This window comes from Nicrophorus vespilloides, unplaced genomic scaffold (genome assembly GCF_001412225.1).
Source record: "Nicrophorus vespilloides isolate i.1.1-1 unplaced genomic scaffold, Nicve_v1.0, whole genome shotgun sequence".
Taxonomy (NCBI): Eukaryota; Metazoa; Arthropoda; class Insecta; order Coleoptera; family Silphidae; genus Nicrophorus; species Nicrophorus vespilloides.
The window spans coordinates 59,450-83,102 of NW_017099933.1; the positions used below are offsets into that span (position 1 = coordinate 59,450).

Genomic DNA, 23,653 nt, shown 5'->3' on the forward strand with positions numbered 1-23,653 from the left:
TTTATATATTTTATTAAACAAATTGTTCAATTCCTAATGGAACACCCCATATTTATTAATTATTTAGATTATTTATAATAAAAACAATTTTGTATTTCTAGAATAATCCGAATTTTTGCAATTAAATTTTCAATTAAAAAAGATTCACATCAAATTAAACACTTCGCGCACGAGATTAGCTCATGCAGCAAACAAGTACGAAGTTATCAGACACTTTTTCGATGTTTATTAATATTGAAATGAATTAAAATAATTATTCGAAGCGCCACAATTATCAACATGTTATGACTACTAATTATTATATTAACAAAAATACACTACCAGATTACGACACAATCATCACGATGATTTAACGATTTCGGTGCAATAAAAACAAAAGGTGAAAGTAATAAATTTTTCGTCACATTTTCGGCATTTCAATATTAGTATCAATTTATATAACCGAAATATTATGTTGACTTAATTTTAGCAAAAATACTAATTTGTCAAGTTCATCAATATAGTCATAATAATAACAAAGCTAATCTGTAGTAAATAAAAATAAGAAAATACTAAATTAAACATTGGATTAAAATATTATTTCAAGTGCGAAAAGTCTAATGTTTATTATTAGTATTTGAATTTATTTAACACCTATGACAATATCAAGATTTCAAATCTCATAAAGATTGATATCTGGTGCGTAAAATAATTCTCAACCAATGAAGTGCTGGAATATATTGAAATGTATAAATAATCTGCCAATCATAAAAAAAACGCGTGGCTCATTCTAACATCCAATTTGTTGTAAACTTTTTCACGTCACGAAACGTGCTATCATATAAACACAGAAAAACTATAATTAAGATTTGATAAATAAATAAACAAAAAGTATATATTCAAAGTATACAAATAACATCAATATAGTGGAAAGAACTGAATCAATAACAACAATTAATCTTCGGGTTTGTTGATTTCCAGTCAAAACAAAAATGTTCATATAAAACACGCTCCATATTTTTCCGTGCATCCAATTCGTTTCACTTACTATCAATTAAAATGTTATTTTAACCTCGTTTTTGAGCGACAGCAAGCCAAAATATTAATTTATTTATTTATTGGGTTTGCATTTAATTGGGTTTGTCTTTTATGAATTGAAGCACGTTATTTAGAATTTTTCAAAAACCGTTAGCTGTTCTGAATGGTTTACGCAAATCGCCAGACGCAGTTTGAGATAACAGTCTGAGCTGTCAAAAGGTTTGATTAATTGGAGCACACGAACGTTACCGAATTTACGCAAATTTACAACAACGCTCGGAAAATTTTCTATGAAAGCAGTTATTTGTTTATTTCTATAATTTTCCTTAACGCAGTTTTACATTTGTTTTTGTTTTGAATGTTTATGTAAAACAAACTATGATTAACCTGCATTTTCCTAACCTTTGGTCCGTTATATGTACTAATGATGGGAACATTTTATTTAAGGCTGATAGTATTTTTTTTCCTATCCGACAACAACAATTGGGACTTTATAAACTTTATCACCGATAAATACATATAATTTAGTAAATGAGTTCATTAAAACCTTTCTTTGTATTGGAGCAATTACCATAAAATACCATATAATGCATAAAAATAACAATTTTAATTGTACCACATGGAGCGTTCTACGCAAAAGTAAATTGTATGAATGCTTTTAAAACTATGTACTAAATCATGTATGCTTTTTTGTAGAGAAAAGGAAACCTAACATAAGGTGACGTAGTGGTACTGTGGGATTCTTACCTCACTAAAACCTCTCCCCATTTTTCATCAGCATCCAGGTCCGGTGTTTTGACATATCTCTGCGATGCAAGTTGTCTGAGCAAGCTCTTCCATCCTCCGCTCGTCATTTCCCTTAATAGAGAGCACCCCTGTTACTTATCTTGTGATGATGTCCTACTTCTCTTAGCACTTCAGCATCTCACCAACGAACGTCTCCGATTTCAGCACTTCTTCGAGATTTGCTTCCGCCTCATGCTTCATCTTCACGCATCTGCAGCATAAAATAATTTATCTTCTGAGCTTCTGGTCATCTTCCTACCAGCACTTTTCGTCCTCCATCCTAGCTATAAAGTGCAGATACTTGCTGCAACCCCCATACCCGGAAATCGCTTGACTCAGGTGGAATTATGTCTGGCCGTGCTTTCTTAAAATCCGGTTTATACCTAAAATAGCAACGCATAGCATGGGGGTGCGTATGGGGCGTCCAAGATGCAAGTAATAGTTAATACGATTATTTTCTCAAAAAAATAAATATTAGACCCCTTTAATTTCAAATTAAAACCTAAAATACCAAACCATTTAACCCTGGTTTACATTTCAGTTTTTATATTCTCCTGAAAATATTTCCTGTTGTATTTGATATTTCACAATAATATTCAGAATTAATGCTTTTTCGGAGTCAAACCTTAATTTATTTCATTTGAACATGACCTAAAAGTGGTCAAAGTGGTATAAATATTCAATTAGGAACAATTTTCGTCTATGTTATTTAACTATCTTCTTTTATATCGAATCAATTCAATTCAAATTATTTTGATTCATGATAATTATAATTTGGTTATTGTTAGTCAGCTATATTTAAGTTTAATAAAATTTTATGAGCAGTTGTATATAAAATATTAGATCCGAGATAAGTAGGAATAAATGGATTAGGTTTTTTCAAATGCAGATTAAGTTAAATTAGATTTATTATTGGTCAGAATAAGTTTCTTTAAATTATGGTCAATGAGCGATACATTTAAGGTTAGGTTTTATCTAAGTAAGATTAGGCAATCTTGAGGTTTAATCTGGGTAAAATGTTCAATCGGGTCAGTTATTAGGAAAAATAAAAATATTTTAAAATTGGTCTGATACAGTATAAGTTAAGTCAGTTATTCCCAAAGTAGAAAAATATTTAGAAGGTTGGACAAAAAATGTGATAGACGGGACGGGATGTTTTTCTACACATATTTATTCTTCAAGAAATCCTTTAAATTTTTTAAGTGCAATAGGGGGTCGCGGTCCAAAAAGTTTGAAAAACACTGAGTTAATTAAGGGTTGTCATGTTTGATAACTCGAAAAAAATATTAACATATTTATTATTTTACATTAATACTAAACAATGGACATCCTCAAAGCATCTAAGGTAGGTGTTCGCAAACTGTCCTCTGCGGCTGTGAGATCGCCGCAAAAAAACAAAAATTTAAAGTTTGGGAACCTCTGTTTGAAAGAATTGATGAGATTCAAGATTTGTAGGTATAAATAAATCATGTTTGATTTTGGTAAAAAGGTTTTCTATTAGAAATAGGTTAAGTTTTATAAGGTTTAGGTCAAGTTAATATTTAATAAATTTAATCTAAATAGAAATAGGTTAGGATATGTCAGGTACAGTTTTAGTTAAATTATGTTTGTTGGTGGTTGATTATTATTAGTTTGACGGTACATTAGCAAATGTGCATGCATAAAACTTTTTTAATATCGGAATTAATATTTTTTAACATATACAACACTTTACTAAGTAGTAGTTTCATCATTTTGTAATTGCTACCGACCTCACGTCACTAATATTACGTTTTCTCGTATCCATGTTTACCGATCTTCTTGAAAGTTCACTTTAACAAATTGACAAACAACTTTTATTTTTTCAGAAACAAATGAATTAACTAAGTAGGCGAACATACGTTCATATAAACTATTAGGTATTTTAAATTTACTAATGTATTTTATCAATGATCATTGGTAAAATGTCTCACTTTAGTCCATTTTTATGCTAGCTTAATTCGATTAACACAATATTTCTTAGTTTTTTTTGCAGCTATGTTCGTTCTGCAAATTTAAACAAATATGTTTTATTTAAAAAATCGACGTAAATGAAACAGTCTAATTTTATTAATCAATTATTGCAATATTCTATTTACTTTTGATATGCTAATTTAGGTTTTGTAATAAAAGTTGCTTAATTAATGACTTTTAAACCAATTAAGAAAGTACTATATTATTTTAGAATATAACTTATCTAGTTATTTGTAGTAATTAGTGCGACCTTCCGGCATTTGTAATTTATTTAGTTCAGTTTTTGTAGCAATATTGTTCATTTTATTCAAACAGTATGAAGTATTTACTTGTCTTATTTTCTCTAGCAGTGGCAACTGTTCACAATGAGACTCATCGAAATGTTTGTAAGCAAATGAATAGCTACAATACGATTAATAAAAAGCAACCGCGTGAGGATTGTTATTTCAATCCCAACGTTGGATCAAATACGGTAAATTTTAGATTAATTATGTTTTCAATATTATTAACTTTTGAACCAATCAGATGTTTGTTATTCAAAGAGAAAAATTCCAAGTAGAATCGTACACTGTTACAAGTGAAGATGGTTACATCACTACTTTATACAGAATACCGAATAATACCGGTAAACCGGTGTTCATCCAGCACGGAGCCGTGTCCAGCTCGGAATTTTTCGTCACGCAAGGAAATAATTCCTTAGGTAACTAGTGTAAACTGAAGTTTTAATATCATGTAACGAGAATTTACAGCATTCCAGTTGCATAATCGAGGTTACGACGTATGGCTGGGAAACAATCGCGGAAGTTTCAACTCTCCGGAACATCAGTATTTGCCTAGAAATTCGGAAGAATATTGGAATTACACGTAAGCCTTCATCTTTCCATTTTTTAAATCCGTTTCAATACTAAAAATTGCAGATTGGATGATTTGGGTAATTATGAGTTACCCGCGGTGATCGATTTCATTGTAAAAAAAACTGGAAAGAAAGAGAAGATTATATACGTGGGACATTCCCAAGGAACAACTATAGGCATGATCTACGACTTGCTCCATCCGAAGCATGCTAAAAACAACCTTGAGGGATTTATCTTTTTAGGTCCTGTAGCGTTCACCTCTAATCTTGGTATACCATTTATAAAAGCATTTTTTGCTCTAGCGGTATAGATTTTAATACACCATTGTCATCTTTAAATTTATCTAATTTATTCATAGAAACTAGTAGCTGCTGTTGGTGTTAAACATTTAGGAAGTAGAAATGAATTTCTCACCAAATTCTGTACGACGAATGAGTTTAAATTGAAGGCATGTAAAGAATTGATTGATGTGGGTTTCGGAAAAAGTAACCAATATCCGCCGGTATTATTTTATACTTATAATCTTAAGTGTAATAACTTAATAAATTAAATAATTTTAGGACCAATTACCTACATTAATTAGCTATTCCCTAATGGGGGAATCAATAAAACCGATTCTTCAGTACGTTCAGATGGGAAATTCCAATAATTTCGAAGCATTCGATTACGAAACACGTGGAAATTTGATTATGTATAATAGCACCAAACCAAGACAATACCACCTAAACAATATTAATTTACCAGTTCACTTATTTGGTGGGTTAAACGACAACTTGGCGCCTGTACAAGTAAGGTTTTGTATCGCATAATAAATATATATATTCACATATTTGTATTATAGAATGTTATAAAATTATCTAAGCATCTTGGACTGTGTTGCAAGCAGCTGCATTTCTCAGGTAACATAGAGGACAAGATTTGGTTCAACCACGTGAATTTCCTATACGGAAAGGATAATACCAAATTATATAACGATATATTTAAAGCAATGGAGTCTCTGAAAAATGAGAATTGCTAGAAATTATAATATTGTAAAAACAGGTATATATAAATCAACGGTTTGCTGTAATTAAATATTAATTAACTACAATGCATTAAATAGCGTTTAATTTAATTACATTTATTGTCCAACATCCACAATTTATTTCATATTGGGTCGGTAACTTTGGGATTTTTAGTGTGAAATGAAACTATTTTTTTCAAAAAGTGAACTTTAATCATTTATATATTTTGTACTTTGTTCGATGACCTTTTGTCATATTTCTGCCAATTCATGAGTCCGCGCTCATAAAATACTATTAGGGTTTACACAAAAATCTGTTTTCGAATCTTTTACAACTTAAAAAAAATCAAAATTCTATAATTAAATAAAATGTATTCCATAAAAAAAACTATATAAACGAAACGAAACAAATAACAATAAATGACTATAAATTAATATTTTATTTCTTATTTTCAATCATTTCTACAGCATTAAAGGACAAATCTAAATTTTGCATTCTTCTGTTTGTACCAAAAGAGAATTGTTACTAATCCGGTTTGTCTTCTCTCTTGAATGTGTGTCTTTGCAGCTTAGAACTAATTTCAGGTTTTGTTTTTTCAAATTACGTAATAGAATTGAAGTATGCCTTCATATGTTAATAAATTCACATATTGTCGTCCTAAAGCCTCAGTTGATAAACGTATTGGTCCTCCAACTTTAAGGAACTCTACGATTTTAGAATATTCTGCTTCATTCACTGATGTAATTATGAAACAACATATTCTTTTGAGAATACCAATATTTCTAACATGACCTCTAAACTATTCCATTTCGTTTGGCACTAAGGAATAAGACTTAATTCCTTCCTGATTTTCTGTTTGTTTCATGAAACTAAGTATTTATTAATATTCCCATTGTATGTCAAAATGTTTAGATTTTTAAGAGAAGTTGACTTTCTATTTTATTATTTTTATATAGAAATATTAATTTTTCGATTTTTTTGCATTGTTACAATAAATATTATTATTATTTAATTCATGTTTATATTTTAAATTTATACTCAAATACCGGTATTATAGTTGAAAAACTGGTTTTCGAATGATATAAATTTCTTCAAAAACTGGTTTATAGCTGGTCCTTATTAGAAAAACAAACTGTACCAAATGCGATGTCTGGTCGTCATAATTGAGTTTAACAATTTAAAGAATTTTGCAAACTTATAAATAAATAGTAATCAGAGCTATATGGGGGTTTACCACGAGTTATCAAATATGTGTGAGGATTTGCATTATTTTAGTGAAACAAGATTTGACAATTCTAGCCATTTTTCTTTGATTGTTTCATTAGTTGTTGGCAGTAAACATCTGAATTGATTCTGATGTCCTTGGATTCCTTGTTGTGTTTAATACCTTTCACATTTCTGCAATCTCTTGCATAGTATATGACAATCCGATAAAATTATGATTTTGATTTGGTCATTATAAACTTCAGTAGGTTCACCAGTATGTTGATCATCTTTGAATAAAAAATATCCAAAACGATTTTTTTTATTCCAATTTGAACACATATATTCCATTAAACAATCAATATCATAATCTTCACACATCGCTTTGTGAGCATCAGCAGTTTTCTAGCCTTTACGAAAATAAAAAAGTAAAATATGTCGAAAATGTTCGTTTTTGAACTTTTATGCAATTGGATTCAAAAATAAAAAATCATAACATTGACAGAAGTCCTTCAAAACTAACAATTTGTGAAATTACTTTCTTGTCGACCAAACAATTTTATATAGATCAAAACAAACTACAAAGAAAAATCATTAACAATACTAAATAGATGAAATGGTTGATGTTCTAACTCAGTGATGTTCTCAAAGTGGTCTATATCGACCCCCAGGGGTCGATGACAGCCTGCAAGTGGTCTACGTCAGCGAAAAAAAAATTTGGGGGTCCATGAAATGAAAATGGGGATCTACGATAGTGGATCTCAACATACACTGATAGTACCTATTTACTTACATTATACTATCTTATAATATAAAGACATACATTATTTATAAAAGTACCTATGAAGTAAAAAAATTATTATATATGTTTATAAAATACATACAATACATTTTGAAGTTGTAAAAACCTGGACATAACGTTTCCTGAATCTTAAAAAGGAAAGTGCTAAGAATGTGTGATATTACAAATTATAGTGAATCAGTATTATTTTGTTTGAGAGTGTCGGAGAAAAGTAAGTATATTATTTTTTATTAAATTTTAGTTTTATACTCGTAGTTAGCAAAGATAGATAAATTACGCGAATCATGACTTCAGTTATTAGTAGTTTAATATTCAAACATACTTCTCTATATTAAAATTTTGTATTATTGCTAAAGTGGACTGGTTCCACAGAATTTTTACACATGACAATTTGTTATTATTATTCGTTGTATAATATTTTATTTTAACATTTTTTGTCATGTTACTTTCAAATTTTCTTAAAGTTCCATCATATCAAAACCTTAAGTGACATTCATAACATTCCCCTTTCACATTCATACGACCATACGAATTAAATTTGACTTTATTTTTTTTTAATATACAGCTGCTGGACTTATTTAAATAGATTAATTTTGCCCATAGATGTCTGATGCCATGTCCGAACCTAAAAAGAAATGTAGACAGTACAGTCTTGATTATTTGAAACTTGGCTTCATTCCATCATTTTCGGACAAACAATTGCCTATGTGCCTTTTATGCAACAAAGTTTTGGCCAATGACGCTAGAAAACCATCTAAGCTGCAGGATCATCTGAAAAGATGTCAACCTGATAAAACAGATAAAGATTTGAAATACTTTCAAACACGCAAAGATAAACTTCAGAAGAGACCCACGCTGGAAAGAATGTTCGCTTCCACGTCACAAAGAAACGATGATGGTTTTCGGGCGTCTTACAATATCTCGCTACTTATAGCAAAATCCGGAAAATCGCATACTATCGGATATAAGTTAATTTTGCCAGCCGTTGAAGAGGTTTTAAAAATTGTTTTACGCAAACCTGCATCTGATATCATTAAAAGAATTCCCTTAAGCAACAATACTGTTGAAAGACGTATTGATGAAATGAGTTCTGATATTGAAATCTTCTTGTGTAATTATTTGCAAACGACCCATTTCTCTATACAACTGGACGTGTCAACTTTACCTGGTGTAATTCCAATGCAGCATTATTATTGGCATATGTTCGTTTTATTATGAATCAAGAAATCTATCAATATCAATATTTCATGTTTTTAAGGATTACTTCATTGAAAAAGCAATCCCTTTATCAAATATAATATCAGTAGCTACAGATGGAGCACCTGCCATGGTTGGACGTTATCGTGGATTTATAAGCTATTTAAAACAAAATGTGTCAGGGGTGTTACCAATACATTGCGTCATCCATCGACAACATTTAGTTGTTAAAAATTTGAGTGTTAGATTGTATGAATCTCTTAAATTAGTCATTGATGCAGTAAACCGAATCCGAAGCAACGTGTTGAATACGCGGTTATTTACGCAGTTGTGTGAAGAAAATAACGAACACTTTCATCAATTACTCCTTCGCACTGAAGTACGCGGCTGTCGAAAGGCTTATGTTTGACAAGATTTCTGGATACTAAAGATAAAATTTTAAAAGACAATTTAATGAAGTGGAAAACAGACATCGCCTATTTAACAGATTTGTTTACAAAATTTAATATGGTTAATTTGCAGTTAGAAGGCGACAGTCTAAATTTGATTAAAACAAAGTCCATCTTATCAGCGTTTCTTGCCAAAGTTAAACTAATGAAGCAAAATATTGGACGGGGCGAATTTTCCCAGTTCCCCAATTTGTCACAAACTGCCTGGAAGACGACGTTTCAACCTACGTTCAACACTTAAATGCCCTCTATTCAGATTTTAAAACTAGGTGACATAGAAGAAACGAATGTCATAATACAAGAGGAACTGATTAAACTAATTAGAAAAGAAGAACTTAAGGTTTAGTTTAAAATCGGATATCAGCAATTCTGGCTGAAAAACAACATACCCGTTACTTATCCCGTATTATGGAATATGGGGAGGAAAATTTTATTTTCCTTTCCATCGTCATACCTAGTGGAAAGGGGATTCAGCGCTGTTATGAATCTCTTAACGAAAAAAAGAAACAGACTGGACATCAATAGCCGAGGAGATTTAAGGTTAAACCTTACAAAATTGACGCCAAATATTTATAATTTATTATTAAAGCATCAGGTTCATCCTTCTCACTAAAAATAGTTTTATGTTTATTTTATGTTTCGTATATTGTATATAACATTTTATTTTAAGTAGTTTTAATTTAAATTTAATTAATAAATGTATAAAACTAAACATGTGTTTTTACTTTCAATATCAGGTAAGTATGGGGTCTACCCAAAACTGAAAAACATGACAAGGGGTCTACGACACAATAAAGTTTGGGAACCTCTGTTCTAACTCTACAAATTTAAACAAAGAAAGTTTAGTATTTGAAATATATCATAAATTACAAGATGAGTCATTATACTTTCTATATATAATTTTACGATATTCCTTCTACTTCCACCATAATATATTTTCTTTAGAAGTAAACAACTCCCTAATGATATTTTAAATTAGACAACAACTGTACTATTTCAGATTATGGCGTATTTAGTTTTGTAATTAGTAATTAGTGCGTCCTTCCTGCACTTTTAATTTATATATAGCAGTTTTTAAACAACTATTATTCGTTTCATTTAAACAGTAAATAGTTCATTTACTTGTCTTATATTCTCTAGCAGTAGCAACTGCTCACAACGATATTCATCCAAATGTTTGTAAGGAAATGAAGATGAAAATTTGATCTATTCAGATGATGATTATTCAAAGAGAACGCTACCCAGTTGAATCATATGCTGTAACAAGTAAAGATGGATACATCACTATTTTATACAGAACACCAAATAATGGTAAACCTGCATTCGTTCAACATGGAGCTGTGTCCAGTTCGGAGATTTTCGTCACGGAAAGTAACAATTCCTTGGGTATTGATTTTGCTGAAAGCTGAACAGCTAATATCTAATATCAAATTTAAAGCGTTTCAGTTACATAATCGAGGTTACGACATTTGGTTGGGAAACAATCGAGGAAGTTTCAACTCTCCAGAACATCAGTATTTACCTAAAAACTCGAGAGAATATTGGAATTACACGTAAACATTCATATTCGCTTTGGTTAAATGCGTTTCAATAAGAAATATTTGCAAATTGGATGATTTGGGTGATTATGAGTTACCTGCGGTGATCGATTTCATCGCACAAAAAACTGGAAAGAAAGAGAAGATCATATACGTGGGGCATTCACAGGGAACAACTATAGGCATCATCTACAACTTGCTATATCCGGAGCATGCGAAGGAGAATTTGGAGTGATTTCTGTTTTTAGATCCTGTAGCTTTTACTTCGCATCTACATATACCATTCGAGCACGCACTTTTTGCTCTGGCGGTATATGTTTTTATATCATTCTCACCTACAAAATTATATTATATATTTGTAGGATATACTATATAATTTAAATGTTACGCATTTTGGAAGTAGAAATGAGTTTCTCACCGAATTCTGCTCGTCCAATGAGCCTACTTTAAAATTATGTAAACATTTGTTTGATTTAGCATACGGAAATAGTAATCAATACTCACCGGTATTGTTTATAATTTACAAACTTAAATGTATTGATTTAAGAAATTAACATATTTTAGGAGCAAATACCTACATTAATTAGCTACTCTTTAATGGGAGAATCCATGGAATCGGTCAGGCAGTACGTTCAGATGGGGGAATCCGATAAATTCGAAGCTTTTGATTATAACACACGTGGAAACATGATTAAGTTCAGTGGTGAGACACCACGAGAATACAATTTATCACAAATTTACCAGTGTACTTGTTTCTTGCTTTAAATGACAATTTGGCGACTACTGAGGTAATGCTTATGTTAGATATAGTAGACATAGAACACATATTTTTATTTTAGAATGTCGAAAAATTACAAAAAGGGCTTGGATCGTGTTTCCAGAAGTTGCCAGTTCCAGAAGTTTCCAGAAGTTACATTTCAGGTAACGAAAAAAGAAAGTTTTTTATAATCATATGAATTTCCTGTACGCAAAAGACAATACCGAATTATTTAACAACATGTTCCGTGCGATGGATTCTTTGAAGTATGACGTATGCAACAATTAATGCAACTTTAATAAACACATGTTTATAATATTGACCGTTGGTTGTAATAAAATGTTAATGAATTGCAATGTATTAATTAGCGTTTAATTTAATTGCATTTAATTAAGAGAATCACTATGGACACGACCGACATCCGTGATCTATTTTCAATTTTAGAGCGGCCAGACGAAAAAAGAAGATGCTCCGAAAAACAGAGCAACAAGAAAAAGCATGTTTATTGATTAAGCAATTCGTCTGTAGTGTATATGCAATAATTGAATGCAAAAATCGGGCACTAAAGGTTAACAATAATCTACTTCTAAACGTTTATCGCGTCCAATTTTGGCCCCAGAGTCTAAACAATAATTATGCCAACTTATCACTATTTCTCTACGAAAACAAAATCGTACGAAGCACAGTGCTTATATTTTTTCTTTCGTTTCATTTTTACTTCATGTGGTTTGATGCAGAGAAAAACATGAATTTCGCAAACCTCTTTTTGGATGCTAAATATATTTAAAAACTGCAAACTCATGCATAAAGATCACAACAAGCATATATCTACATAAAAAATTAGAAATAGCAACAATCCAATATTTTTTATGTTTATTTTTAATTGTCATTGCCAAAAATGCGTATTTCGTAAACCTCTAAGCAGTTTAAAAACTGCAAACCTATTTCTTATAAAAGTATGCCAATAGTCTTGTTCAGCTTCGGTGGAAGGGTACGTATCTTGTCTGTTGGACTGGTGTCCTATTGTGCTGATTGCTTAGTGGCGCCAATAGCCCTAGTTTTTCTTAAATGTATTTATTCGCACCTTTGGATAAATTGTTACAACAATGATTTTCAAACATCATAATACATATCTAGTACCTAAAAATATTAAGAAAGATCTAAATATTTAACTTTTTCTTATTTCCATTTTATTGCGGAGTTCTGTCCAACAATATTGTCATATATCCTTTAATATCATTGAGAAATGTGTAATTAATAAAATTGCACTTATTTTATTACAAATAAACAACAATATTAAGAAATACAATTATTGATTACTAAGATATGTTTATGTCTTTTTTTATTAATTAATTATTATTTTATGTTTAAATAATCTCCTGTATGGAAGTGAATAAATCAAATCAATTAGAGAAATTGAAAAACAGAGTCATTAAGATAATAAAATTAATAAATTAAGTAACATTAAATAGTGATATGATGCGAATAAAATGTCACAATATACTATACGTGTTAATGTGCAGATGAAAGTCAAAAGGATATGAAATGATTAATTGGCAACAGTTAAGAAAACAAACCAAATAAGAAATAATATTTTCAATTGTTACAATCACAATCGCTACGTTTTTCTAATTTTTTTTTGTGAGTTTTTATTTACAATCTATTTTACTGTTCGTTATCGACATTAGGAAATTGTTGCCCAGTGACACCATTCTATAACGTTTTTATGTAATATTTATTTATTTATTCTTTACTTAAATCTAAATTGGAGATCTAAGGGCTTAAAGCGCTTTAATCTTCTTGTTGTCACGCCGTTATCGAGAAGGTTGACCGGGTTTGTATGCGAATTAAGCCTGTGTATTGTATTTTTTTTTTAAATCTTCTAATACATTTAGATTGAAATACTTGGATTTTTTAATATTAGTTGAGCTTGCTGTTGCCTATAATTGGATACCGTATGTCCAAACTAGTAATAATATGACTTTGTACACTAGCAACTTGTTCTCCAAAGTCAACTGCAAATTTGTGCGCAGCAACCAATACATCTTTCTAATTTTTATATTTTTAAGTATAGGTTGATTTTTTTTCGGAGAATGATGAATAAAAATCACAATGATAACATGTCCTTACTTTATTTGGTTCATACAAATATGCCATTACATTGATCCACATTATACCAAAAAAAGGTTGAGCAAACATAGGGAATAAAACTATATATAATAAACTATATTGTCTACTTTAAAATATTAAAGCTTGTCTTCAATAATCATATTTGAACCACCATTTTTGTGTAATTAATATATTAAAAAAATCATTAATTTATAAAATAATATTGATCATGGATCTGTATGTTACTAAATAACATCAATAAGTGCAGAAAGGTCAATCAGGTCAATAGCCCTTCGCATCAGTTGACTTTTTATTATATTATTTTTTATTTTATATTTTTTATTGTTGCAACAAATATAATTATTAATATTAACATCACTAATTAAATTATTTTCAATTGAAGTCCAGCAATAAATGAATGTATTTATTCATAAAATTATTAGAAAATTATGATAAATAAAATAGTTGACCTAAGTGAAACTGAGTCACGGTCTCAAAATACATTTATACACACGTGTATGTTTACTGAACAAGTAAAATTTTAATTTTATTAATCCGAACATTGAATCATTTTAATTTTTAATTTCCAAGCTCATACAGAAAAACCCGTATTATTTTACAAATTAACTTAGCACACACTTATTTCTTAATTATTTTTTAACATGAGACTTGTTTTTCTTTATTTATTAATTCTTAAATTTATAAAAAAAAAATGATTTACTTAATGTGACCTTGACTTTAGACCAGTGTTTCTCAGCCGAAAATTGGAAATTAGAATATTTTCAAGAATAATTATGTTACCTTTCTACGTATAAGAACCTCAGAGTGAAAATACACTGGAACCTCGCTAAACGAGTTTAATCCGTTCCAAAATTCCTGGATTTTTACTCGAGTATTTCACTAGTATAGTGAAACATATTAAAAAATGCACATAATATGTATATACAAGTTTTAAAAATGATGTAGCAGGCGCGCAATCCGAGACTTCACTTCTCATCGTCACTCGTTATGCGAAACGTCGCTCGTTTAGCGAGTCATTTTCCTTTTTGTTTTATTATTTATTTCTAATTTTTGCATATAACTTGGAGTACAATTCCATATTTAAAATGTTAATTTCTTAAAAAAAATCATGTTAATGGTTTCCAAAATTAATTTTTTTGACTTTATTACTACGCAGTATTTTAAAAATAAAAAAAAAATACCTTCTTAAATTAATTCTTTTTGGAATAAGATTTATTCATAACTTTTAGAGATATCTGAAATAACAATCATTGCGAAATAATCTAAAGAGGAAACTCATAATGATTCTTATAGATGAAAGCAATACACTGCAATGTGTAAACTAAATTAGTGACAGAAAAACCTTGTTGAGACAAATAATTGACTAATAAAATCTAATTATTATATTCGTATAATGTTGTCTACTTCAGATTATGAAATGAAGCGAAATTGAAGTAATTTGAATATTGTATATTACACAAGAAATAAATTTAAATAAAACACATAAAATTCAATGGTTCACCACATGATTCTTCTTCATATTTATTCAATGCCCATGTCAAATTTACATTTGTTACTATCTTATTTAAGATTCAAGTTATATGTTTATTGCAGTTTAATTCAATTGGGTGCAAATTCGCATTATTGATACACCGAATATAATTGTTATTAGTATATAAAAATAAGTATTTATATAAATATATACTTTCACTATTTGTACCCTAAGATTTAATATGAAACAACATTAGATATCGGAATTGGTAAAACTTTAGAATAATGACTTAAATACTTAAAAGACAAACAATAATTTTCATAAAGTTTAAACGCCGGAATGAATTAAAATAAATTAATACAATAATTGTAATTTAATTTAGGATCATGATTAGAATTCGGTACAAAAATAATCTTGATCCAATTGTTTCATATTAGTTTCATTTATATTTTTTCACATTGCAACTTTTCAAAATATATATTTTTTGCTACCTCCAAACAGTTTCTATTCTCAATATGCATATATTTTTTTCTTTACGTTTTTTTCGATGTCTATTCGTATTTTCGCAAAACAAAAGTTGGACTTTCATGCATTTAACTGATGCACAAACTTATCGGACAAATTTTTAAAAATATTTATATATATATATATATACTATTTAAAAAAAAACAACAATAAAACAATAGAATTCTTAATTAAATCATATAAACAATTCGAAAATACTGTATGAAAATGATGTAAATTTCTTTTGTAAAGTATAAATAAAATGGCAGTTTTCAAATAACAAAATTGGCACATAAAAAAATAAAATTTTCTTTTCTTGGAAGGATTAAATACGTTCATTCAAACGTTTACTATAGTTACATTGCCAACGTTGCACGCGACGACTGTCACGTGGTCGAGTTTTCCGGGAAGATTTTGAACGCGTTCCAAGCCCCTCTTCCTACGCATCTTTTTTTCCTGGTGAGATACTTCGACCAGAAGACCATTCCGATTGTCAAAGTACAAATCATTATCCTCCAGGGTTCGTCGTTTAGCGTTCGTTATGCTCACCGTGAAACTTATCAAATTTTCGCAGAGTCGTTTCGCAGTCACGCATTGATTCTCTTTGCCCGAAATGCCTCGTTTTAGAATATCCTCGATCATCAGAAGGGTCAACTCGTAGCGCTGCAACGGTGTAACGTACGGCATTCCGTCCGGATTCCTCGGAATTGCGCGACTTCGGAGATCCAGAGAAGTTTTGGAACGTAAAAAGTTATACCTGTTATCGTTCTGGGGCGTAGGTTTACTTTGACCCTGTGGGGATCGGTCGCTGTTGGTTCGTTGAATAGGCTTGGTAATTTCAGGTTTTCTGACGGCGACAATTGGTTTCTGACTAGGCTTATTCTCTTGACTAGGCTGTAGAGCGTTATCCTTCATGAATTGTTCGACCAGTGGATCGCCAGTGGATGAAGAAGCTGTTGCAGGTTTTAGTGGTTTGGAGGTAGTAGTTGGTTTATTCGTCGTCTCTGCAGATGGAGGCGGTGCTATTTTTCTCGGAGGTTTAATAGGTACCTTCTTTGGTGGCGGTCTTATTTGACCCTGACTGGGCTTCCTAACTTTAGGTGGATCAGTGTTCACCGTAAACTTGCAAACGTTAGGATCGAAATTATCTGTTAAACCATCACTGGCCACCAAGATGATATCGCCTTTTTGAATTGTAGTAATCGACAGCGTTAAATTACTTAACTCTGGATTAATCCCATCCACTGGACCTAAAGCCCCCAAAGCGTCTCTCATATCCCGATTGCAATTGATATCATGAGATCCTAAAACAAAAAATGTAAATAAAATAATCGTAATGTCCAAACCAGCAAATACCTTTAGTCAATTCCCGAACTCCATACTTTTGAGAATACACGTAGGCGAGGGTATCACCTACGTTGCATACGCAGCATATATAATTTTCAATGGTAGATCCTTCGGTTCTACGAACATTGCTTTGCTTTAGAGGAAGTACCACGGCCACGGTAAGAGTTGTGAGCATCCCTTTGTTTTCTAAAATGAGATCGTGCGCACAATTGAACGCCCGTAGAAGACACACGAACACTTCGCGCGTGTTTCCGATTCGAGATTCGTGCACTGGTGTTTCCGATTTCACGCTGCCTTCCTCCGATTTTACAAGATTATCGAACGGTTTCGTGTCTTGAAATATCGTTTTATTTAAATAATGCAAACATCCGTGAATTGCCGATTTAGCTGCTATACTCGCCTTTTCACCTGACAAAATATAATTAAAGTATAGTGTAAAATATAATGTAAAATTTATTATATTCCAACCCCAATTTACTCCATCAGCTACCGCCAAAATTGCGGAATCATTACGAGCGATAACTCCGAAGCAATCGGCGATCGGTTCGCCGTTCTTCGTTTTCGTGATGAGGTTTTTATCGTACAACGAGTCGGAAAGTCCATAAACATGTTCCGTTTTATGATTCCATTCCTGAGGTAAATTTACGTCATCTGAAGCTGTCGATGACGTGTTCTCCTTGTCGCTGACAGCATCAGCTGAAACATTACAAACTCTAATTAATATTAATATCGTAAAGGAATGGCCAAACAAAATAAAATCATATAAAACTGAGAAATATCACAAGAAGATATATACAAAGCAAGAAATTATTTAAAATAAAACACATGCAAGAAGCCCAAACAATTACCAACAGGACGTTGAGCAAGTCTCGTGATTTTCCCGCGTTTCTTATGATTGAACGGGTTCCCTTCACTTTTCGATTTCGCCAACGCGAACTTCTTTTGAGCTACGTCCGCCTCAACGGCACTACTTCCGCCACCTTCAACAATACCTTCACCACATATCTGTTCAGGCTCTTTACTACTAGTACTACTATCACAAAATATCACCACCCGCTCAATTTCATCACCGCTACCGACGTTATTATTCTCTACAGTTTGGATCACTTTAGTCGTGTCGATTTCGACACCGAAATCCTTTAAGCTGCCCAAGCTCTGGCTTTTCCCATGCCCCGTCTTCCTGCGATTAGTGACGTAATACTCCTGTCCCGCCACCTTGATCACCATTGTCGTATTATCCAAGGGAAGATCGCTATTGCGATTCGGAGATTTTAATGGTGGTTCGACAGGTGATGGTTTCTGTTCTGCTGGAAAATATAAATGAAAACCCACATACACAAAATAGCACAACAAGAATATTTCACACCATCTGCCATCTAGTTAAAAGGATTAAATCAAATGATTGTTCAAGAGCGCAAAGATGAGAAGAGTGACAATTACTTATAATTAATATATAGTAAGAGAACGAACGATTACATGATTGTAAATAGGGTTAGCTCATAAAACAAATGTTTATACCGCTTGCTTCATCTTGGGTATCGATGAAGTCAATGTCCTGGTCCAATACTGATAGATGCTTTTCGCTTCTTTGTACAGTGGTGAGACCACCATGTGGACCTGTATAGCAACCGACTATACTACTTGATCCCGTCTGGTAGGTACCCAAATCATAATTAGGCAGATCCGTCGGATTTTTCCCATATATAATAGGAGGTCCATCTCTCAAACGAATTTGTCTGAAAATGAAATATATTATAACATTTGCAACGAGATCAAATATCAACACTTACCCCTGTAAATATTTATTGATAAATGTATTCTCTATAAAGTTATGACGTTTTTCTCGAGGTTCATTATGAAAACTGAGCTGCCTGAAGTAACTTGAAACGCGTTTACGTAATGACGGCATAACTGAAACAACCTTAACTACATTTAAATATATATAATTCATAGAATATAATCAAATAAAAGTATAACTTCTTCAAGTTTTTTTTATAAATCATAAATCCTTCAAAATGATACATTCTTCAATATAATGTTTTTACTTAAAATATAATTACTGTAAAAGATAAAACATTAAAAACATATTTTGTAAAATCTTTATAATTAACAACAAAATAGGACAACCAAAGCAATCTATTAGAAATGTAGAGCTCAAAACTCTCAATAATTTAAAAGGGTTGAAAATATCACTATCAACGTAACAATTGAAATGACTAAAAGTAAATTCCATTTATTCTTGTATTGATCATTTCTCATTAATAATAGATGCATGTTCTTTAATAATTATTTATTATTTCATTATATTGCCATGGATTGTTTACAGACACCAATTTATTTTTATTTACTTTTTACATGTCTATATACATTTTGTTATTGACTGAAACCATATACATCTCCTCTACTACTTATAAGTCATCTATAACTGAAAAGCGTTGAACTGTTTATTTAATGAAATACGCAAATAAGCGAACTTCTGGATATTTCTTTAAAAGCTAACAACGTAATTGTTGATGTCATATATTATATATAATAACAAAACGTAAACTGACCTCAGCTGATGTAAACTCGATTATTTTTAGTCCTTTTTGACCTACCTTTGCATGAAATGGAAATCTAATGTCAGCAAGATTCTATAACGAAGTGGATTTGCACGAATTGTTTGCACAACATTGTAAACAGTAACTGTTTACAAACGGAACGAAACGAAAATAGTAATAAAGTTGACAAGCCAGATGATGATCAGCAGTGATAAACTGGGCACACCCCACGAATAAATGACAACTTGACTTGATGATGATGCCTAGAGATACTTGAAGTTAGCTACTGTACTGTAATTTATAATGAACATTAATTCAACATACAAGAATAAAGCTACTGATCCGAAGCTTATTGAAACACTGGCTGGCTAACGGGCTTCTAAGATGATAGTGAATAATGCTTTCACGACATTGAAATTTATTTATGCCGTTTCCATTCTACATAAATAATAGCTTAAGTAAAATAAACAACAATTAAAGATTCAACAATTTAGACTAAGTTATCTAAAATAGCCTCTTAATATAAACAGCATCCAAAAATAAAAGTTTGATAAAAATAGGAAGGAATAAAATGAGATTCAGAACTATCTAAAATAGAAAAACGTTGCGTTATAGACTATTCCAGAACTATCAAGTATGGATGGTTGTCTATAAAAAAAATATGGAAAACTATAATTTATTTTGCAATTCAAATTTAAACAACTTAAAATATGTAAATATTTTCTTCATATTGTACTGGAAAAATTGCAGCTTATGACAATACATTTTTGATATAATGTATAATGAGCGTCATTGAGAGGCCAATGTATCAATTTCAGTTAGTGGTTGACCTCAACAGCAACAACGTTTTGACGAACTTCAAACGTCAAAGTTAGTATAGAAACTGTGATTAAAGGTATCGCTTCATTTACAAATCATTCCTTTATCTGTTCCAGTGGGAGACGACCATGAGTCGTTGTTAAAGGGTTTCGAATATTTTGACTGAAAGGATTTAACCTAAAATTGCCTTTAAATAGTAACAAAGCAGTGTGAAGATGCCTTCTTCAAGTGGAATCCAAAGTCCATGGTTCATGCTAGGTGCTGCAGTTGTGGGCCTTGTCAGTGCTGCTGGAATGATACTAGCAGAACATTTAAAGCAGGAGCGGAAGCGCCACTCAATGACCCAGGAGATGGCACGGATGGACAAAAAAATATCCAGTTTAATAGGGCAAGTGGAAACCCTGCAACGTAGCCAATTGGAGCAGAAGTAAGTTGGATAGAACTTTAGTCCCACCACATTATCTATTATTTGTATTATATGCATACCTTCATCTACAAATGAAATATTAAAAACATAGATTTGTATTAAATTAAATGAAGGATTTAGAATTTTAGGCAAACTTTATAAAACTAGTAAATATAGTGTGTCTCTGTGTAACCACCTGAAGGGCCAAACTTTTGTGGTGGCAGTTTTTTTAAGAAAACTATTGTAAGTGAATTTCACATAATAATGGTGATTAAGCACATTTAGAATGCATCTATTTTTTTGACTAATTCATAAGCTGTTCAATCTCATAATTAATAGATGAAGTTATTTACTAAATAAAATAACATACAAATATGGAAGAAATGCACACACACACTACACACATGTAATCAAGCACTGCTTTGTTTTAAATTTATTTTCTTAAAAATAAAAAAATGGGCTTAATTGGTGATCATATCTGATAGTAAAAATTGTTTATTATTAGTAATTTTTTTTTATTTTTAGAAATTGTACAAAGCCAAAGGGTAAAAGGAGAAGGCACATTTCCATGCTTTCAACTACAACTACTGATGACTATGCAAGTGCTTTGGAATTAGATAGTTCTGACCTTGAATTTTATGATATAAGTGATGAGGAAAATTCAAAAGCTAGCACAATTACCCCACTGGATAATGTAAATAATAAAATTTGAAATATAGTAACATATTTGTCTTTAATGATATTTTTTAGGTACTGAAAGAAATTGATGAAAAATTGGATTCAGGCCAAAAGATCTATTTGGAAGAAGCTCAAAGCAAGCTTCAGAATCTATGCTACGAATTTCCAGAATGCCCAGATCTTCTATGGCGGATAGGGAAAGGGATGCACAAATTATGCTTACTAAACGATAATGTACAAGAGAAAATGGAAATCATAAGCAAGGGTCTTGATGCTTGTAAACAGGCTTATAACTTGAGGAGCGAATGTGGCGATACGCATAAGTGGATTGCTATATTGACGGGCGCCAGGAGCGAACATCAGGGTTTGCGGGACAAAATCAGGGACAGTGTTGAGTTCAAGAAACACTTGGATCTAGCAATAAAACTGAAGCCAGAAGACGCGACTCTCTATTACCTCTTAGGTAGGTATATGATGGAAGTGGCAGCGCTGAAATGGTACGAAAGGAAAGCTGTAGCAACTCTATTCGAGGAGTTACCCACAGCCACCTACGAAGAGGCCATTATACAATTGAGCAAAGCTGCTGAACTGAATAATAACTGGAAAGAAAACAAGTTGGCATTGGCCAAGTGTCATATCGGCCTAGGTGATTATAGCACAGCCGTCAGTCTGCTGGAAGATGCCGATAAAATCAAAGATTCAGCTGCAACGGTATGTTTACAATTTAATAATATTCACTCTATTTCCACAATAATTACACAATTAAAATATATAATTATTGATCATCGATAATATAAAGCAGGTTTCAATTTAACCAAGTTAAAAACATTTTTTATACACATTTTGTACATTACACTTCCTAAATCAAAAGCGAATCGAAATTCAATCCAGTTTCTTTTCTCATTTGTTTCCTTTTATGTTTACATAATTAACAATACATTCGACCATGGGGAAACATGTCATTCGTTTGGAATGCACCTATAATTCATACTTTAGTAACGTATTCGTTGCGTACAAATCCTTATAAAAACACGTAGTTAAAAGTAACAATATAATGTTTCTTTTTATTATTACTATTATTTTTGTTTGTTTTTCAGACGGGTGACGATGTCGATGGGGAAGTGAAGAACCTTTTGACAAAGTACAGCTCCTATCGGTAGAATAGTTTCCAAGTGTGCGTGCGTTTTCATTAATTTTTTCGTCATAGGGGATGTAGTGTCGCTATTTTTTATACTCGAAACTTTTCTACCATTCCTTTTTCACGTGATGTATAGGTTTTATAAGCATTTGAAAATTAAATAATTTGCTGAATTAGTCCATTTATCCAAAAAAAAAAAGATTGTTTGCTGCACTTGTTATATTATGGAAGCACGTAATTTTAAAGTGTTTATTTTTTTAAATATAAATCTTATTTGTGAACTATTATACATGAAGTAGTAATTGTGAGCTACATCACTGAGTGTATTTATATTGTTTTAGAATATATGTGTACTGGGCATAATTACTATATTTCTTCTGTTTTTGGTTGTATACGTGCAGTTCCACCCACTTTATTAATCAATTTTTCTTTAGGATTGTTGAATGTAATCTATTTTGTTATTAATTGTCTCATCGTGAGTTCTCAATATTTGTGTTTTTAATGAAAATATATTTTTAGATGAGCGATGCTTAAGAAAAACAAACAATTGGTATTTTTCTGTGATATAAGGCCATCATCATTTTTTGAACTCCACCCGCTGATTCTCCATTAAACTTTTGTTTTATTATTTGTCGATTTGTATACATTTCATTTATATTTACTTTTATTTAATTTACGTATATCGCGAATTATTACTAAATAGGTAGCAAGTTTGAAGAGATAGTGATCCTATAACCATTAAAACCAACCTTAACAACACTTCACTGTTTAAATTTACTCAATCTTCAGAAACAACTAAATTATATATCAAGAAATCGTTTCTGAAATTAATGATTACAATGTTAAAACCTATTTACTAAATCTTAAGAAACAACTAAATTAGTTTATCCGAAATTAAGTAATACATTGTTGAAACCTAAATAATGCTAGATTAAAGATTCATCATCAACATGGGAAGTATTTATATGTGCGGTGTCAAACATTTGTTACCGTTCACCCATCAAGTAATATCCGCGACACA

The 23,653-nt window shown here is 31.2% G+C and overlaps 4 protein-coding genes and 1 pseudogene across 9 annotated transcripts; 4 read left to right on the forward strand and 1 right to left on the reverse strand.

The window, feature by feature from the left end:
* The first annotated feature begins 4,115 nt into the window (after positions 1-4,115).
* Positions 4,116-5,736, forward strand: LOC108566122 (lipase member J-like). Its single transcript, XM_017925844.1, has 7 exons — positions 4,116-4,267; positions 4,321-4,495; positions 4,545-4,659; positions 4,713-4,953; positions 5,008-5,151; positions 5,210-5,437; positions 5,491-5,736. Exons 1-7 carry the CDS (start codon positions 4,190-4,192, stop codon positions 5,665-5,667), a joined length of 1,158 nt encoding a protein of 385 aa, XP_017781333.1. The 5' UTR covers positions 4,116-4,189; the 3' UTR covers positions 5,668-5,736.
* Positions 5,737-8,261: 2,525 nt separating this feature from the next.
* Positions 8,262-9,917, forward strand: LOC108566109 (annotated as a pseudogene).
* A 604-nt stretch (positions 9,918-10,521) lies between these two features.
* LOC108566110 (lipase member K-like) lies at positions 10,522-11,077 on the forward strand. Its single transcript, XM_017925831.1, has 3 exons — positions 10,522-10,675; positions 10,743-10,857; positions 10,900-11,077. Exons 1-3 carry the CDS (start codon positions 10,522-10,524, stop codon positions 11,075-11,077), a joined length of 447 nt encoding a protein of 148 aa, XP_017781320.1.
* A 4,879-nt stretch (positions 11,078-15,956) lies between these two features.
* Positions 15,957-19,992, reverse strand: LOC108566158 (PP2C-like domain-containing protein CG9801). 5 transcript variants are annotated; one of them, XM_017925914.1, is made up of 8 exons: positions 19,916-19,992; positions 19,649-19,854; positions 18,842-18,962; positions 18,570-18,787; positions 17,900-18,358; positions 17,520-17,747; positions 17,061-17,459; positions 15,957-17,008 (listed from the first exon to the last, which is right to left on the reverse strand). In XM_017925914.1, the coding sequence occupies exons 3-8, from the start codon at positions 18,958-18,960 to the stop codon at positions 16,044-16,046; spliced, it is 2,388 nt and encodes a 795-aa protein (XP_017781403.1). In that variant the 5' UTR covers positions 18,961-18,962; positions 19,649-19,854; positions 19,916-19,992; the 3' UTR covers positions 15,957-16,043. The 5 variants fall into 5 exon arrangements, with proteins under 5 accessions (XP_017781403.1, XP_017781402.1, XP_017781404.1 ...); XM_017925913.1 differs by having other exon boundaries at positions 18,842-18,972; XM_017925915.1 differs by having other exon boundaries at positions 18,842-18,977.
* A 361-nt stretch (positions 19,993-20,353) lies between these two features.
* Positions 20,354-22,995, forward strand: LOC108566142 (regulator of microtubule dynamics protein 3-like). 2 transcript variants are annotated; one of them, XM_017925886.1, is made up of 6 exons: positions 20,354-20,461; positions 20,527-20,837; positions 20,958-21,059; positions 21,342-21,510; positions 21,567-22,205; positions 22,592-22,995. In XM_017925886.1, the coding sequence occupies exons 2-6, from the start codon at positions 20,626-20,628 to the stop codon at positions 22,652-22,654; spliced, it is 1,185 nt and encodes a 394-aa protein (XP_017781375.1). In that variant the 5' UTR covers positions 20,354-20,461; positions 20,527-20,625; the 3' UTR covers positions 22,655-22,995. The 2 variants fall into 2 exon arrangements, with proteins under 2 accessions (XP_017781375.1, XP_017781376.1); XM_017925887.1 differs by lacking the exon at positions 20,958-21,059.
* Positions 22,996-23,653: the final 658 nt, after the last annotated feature.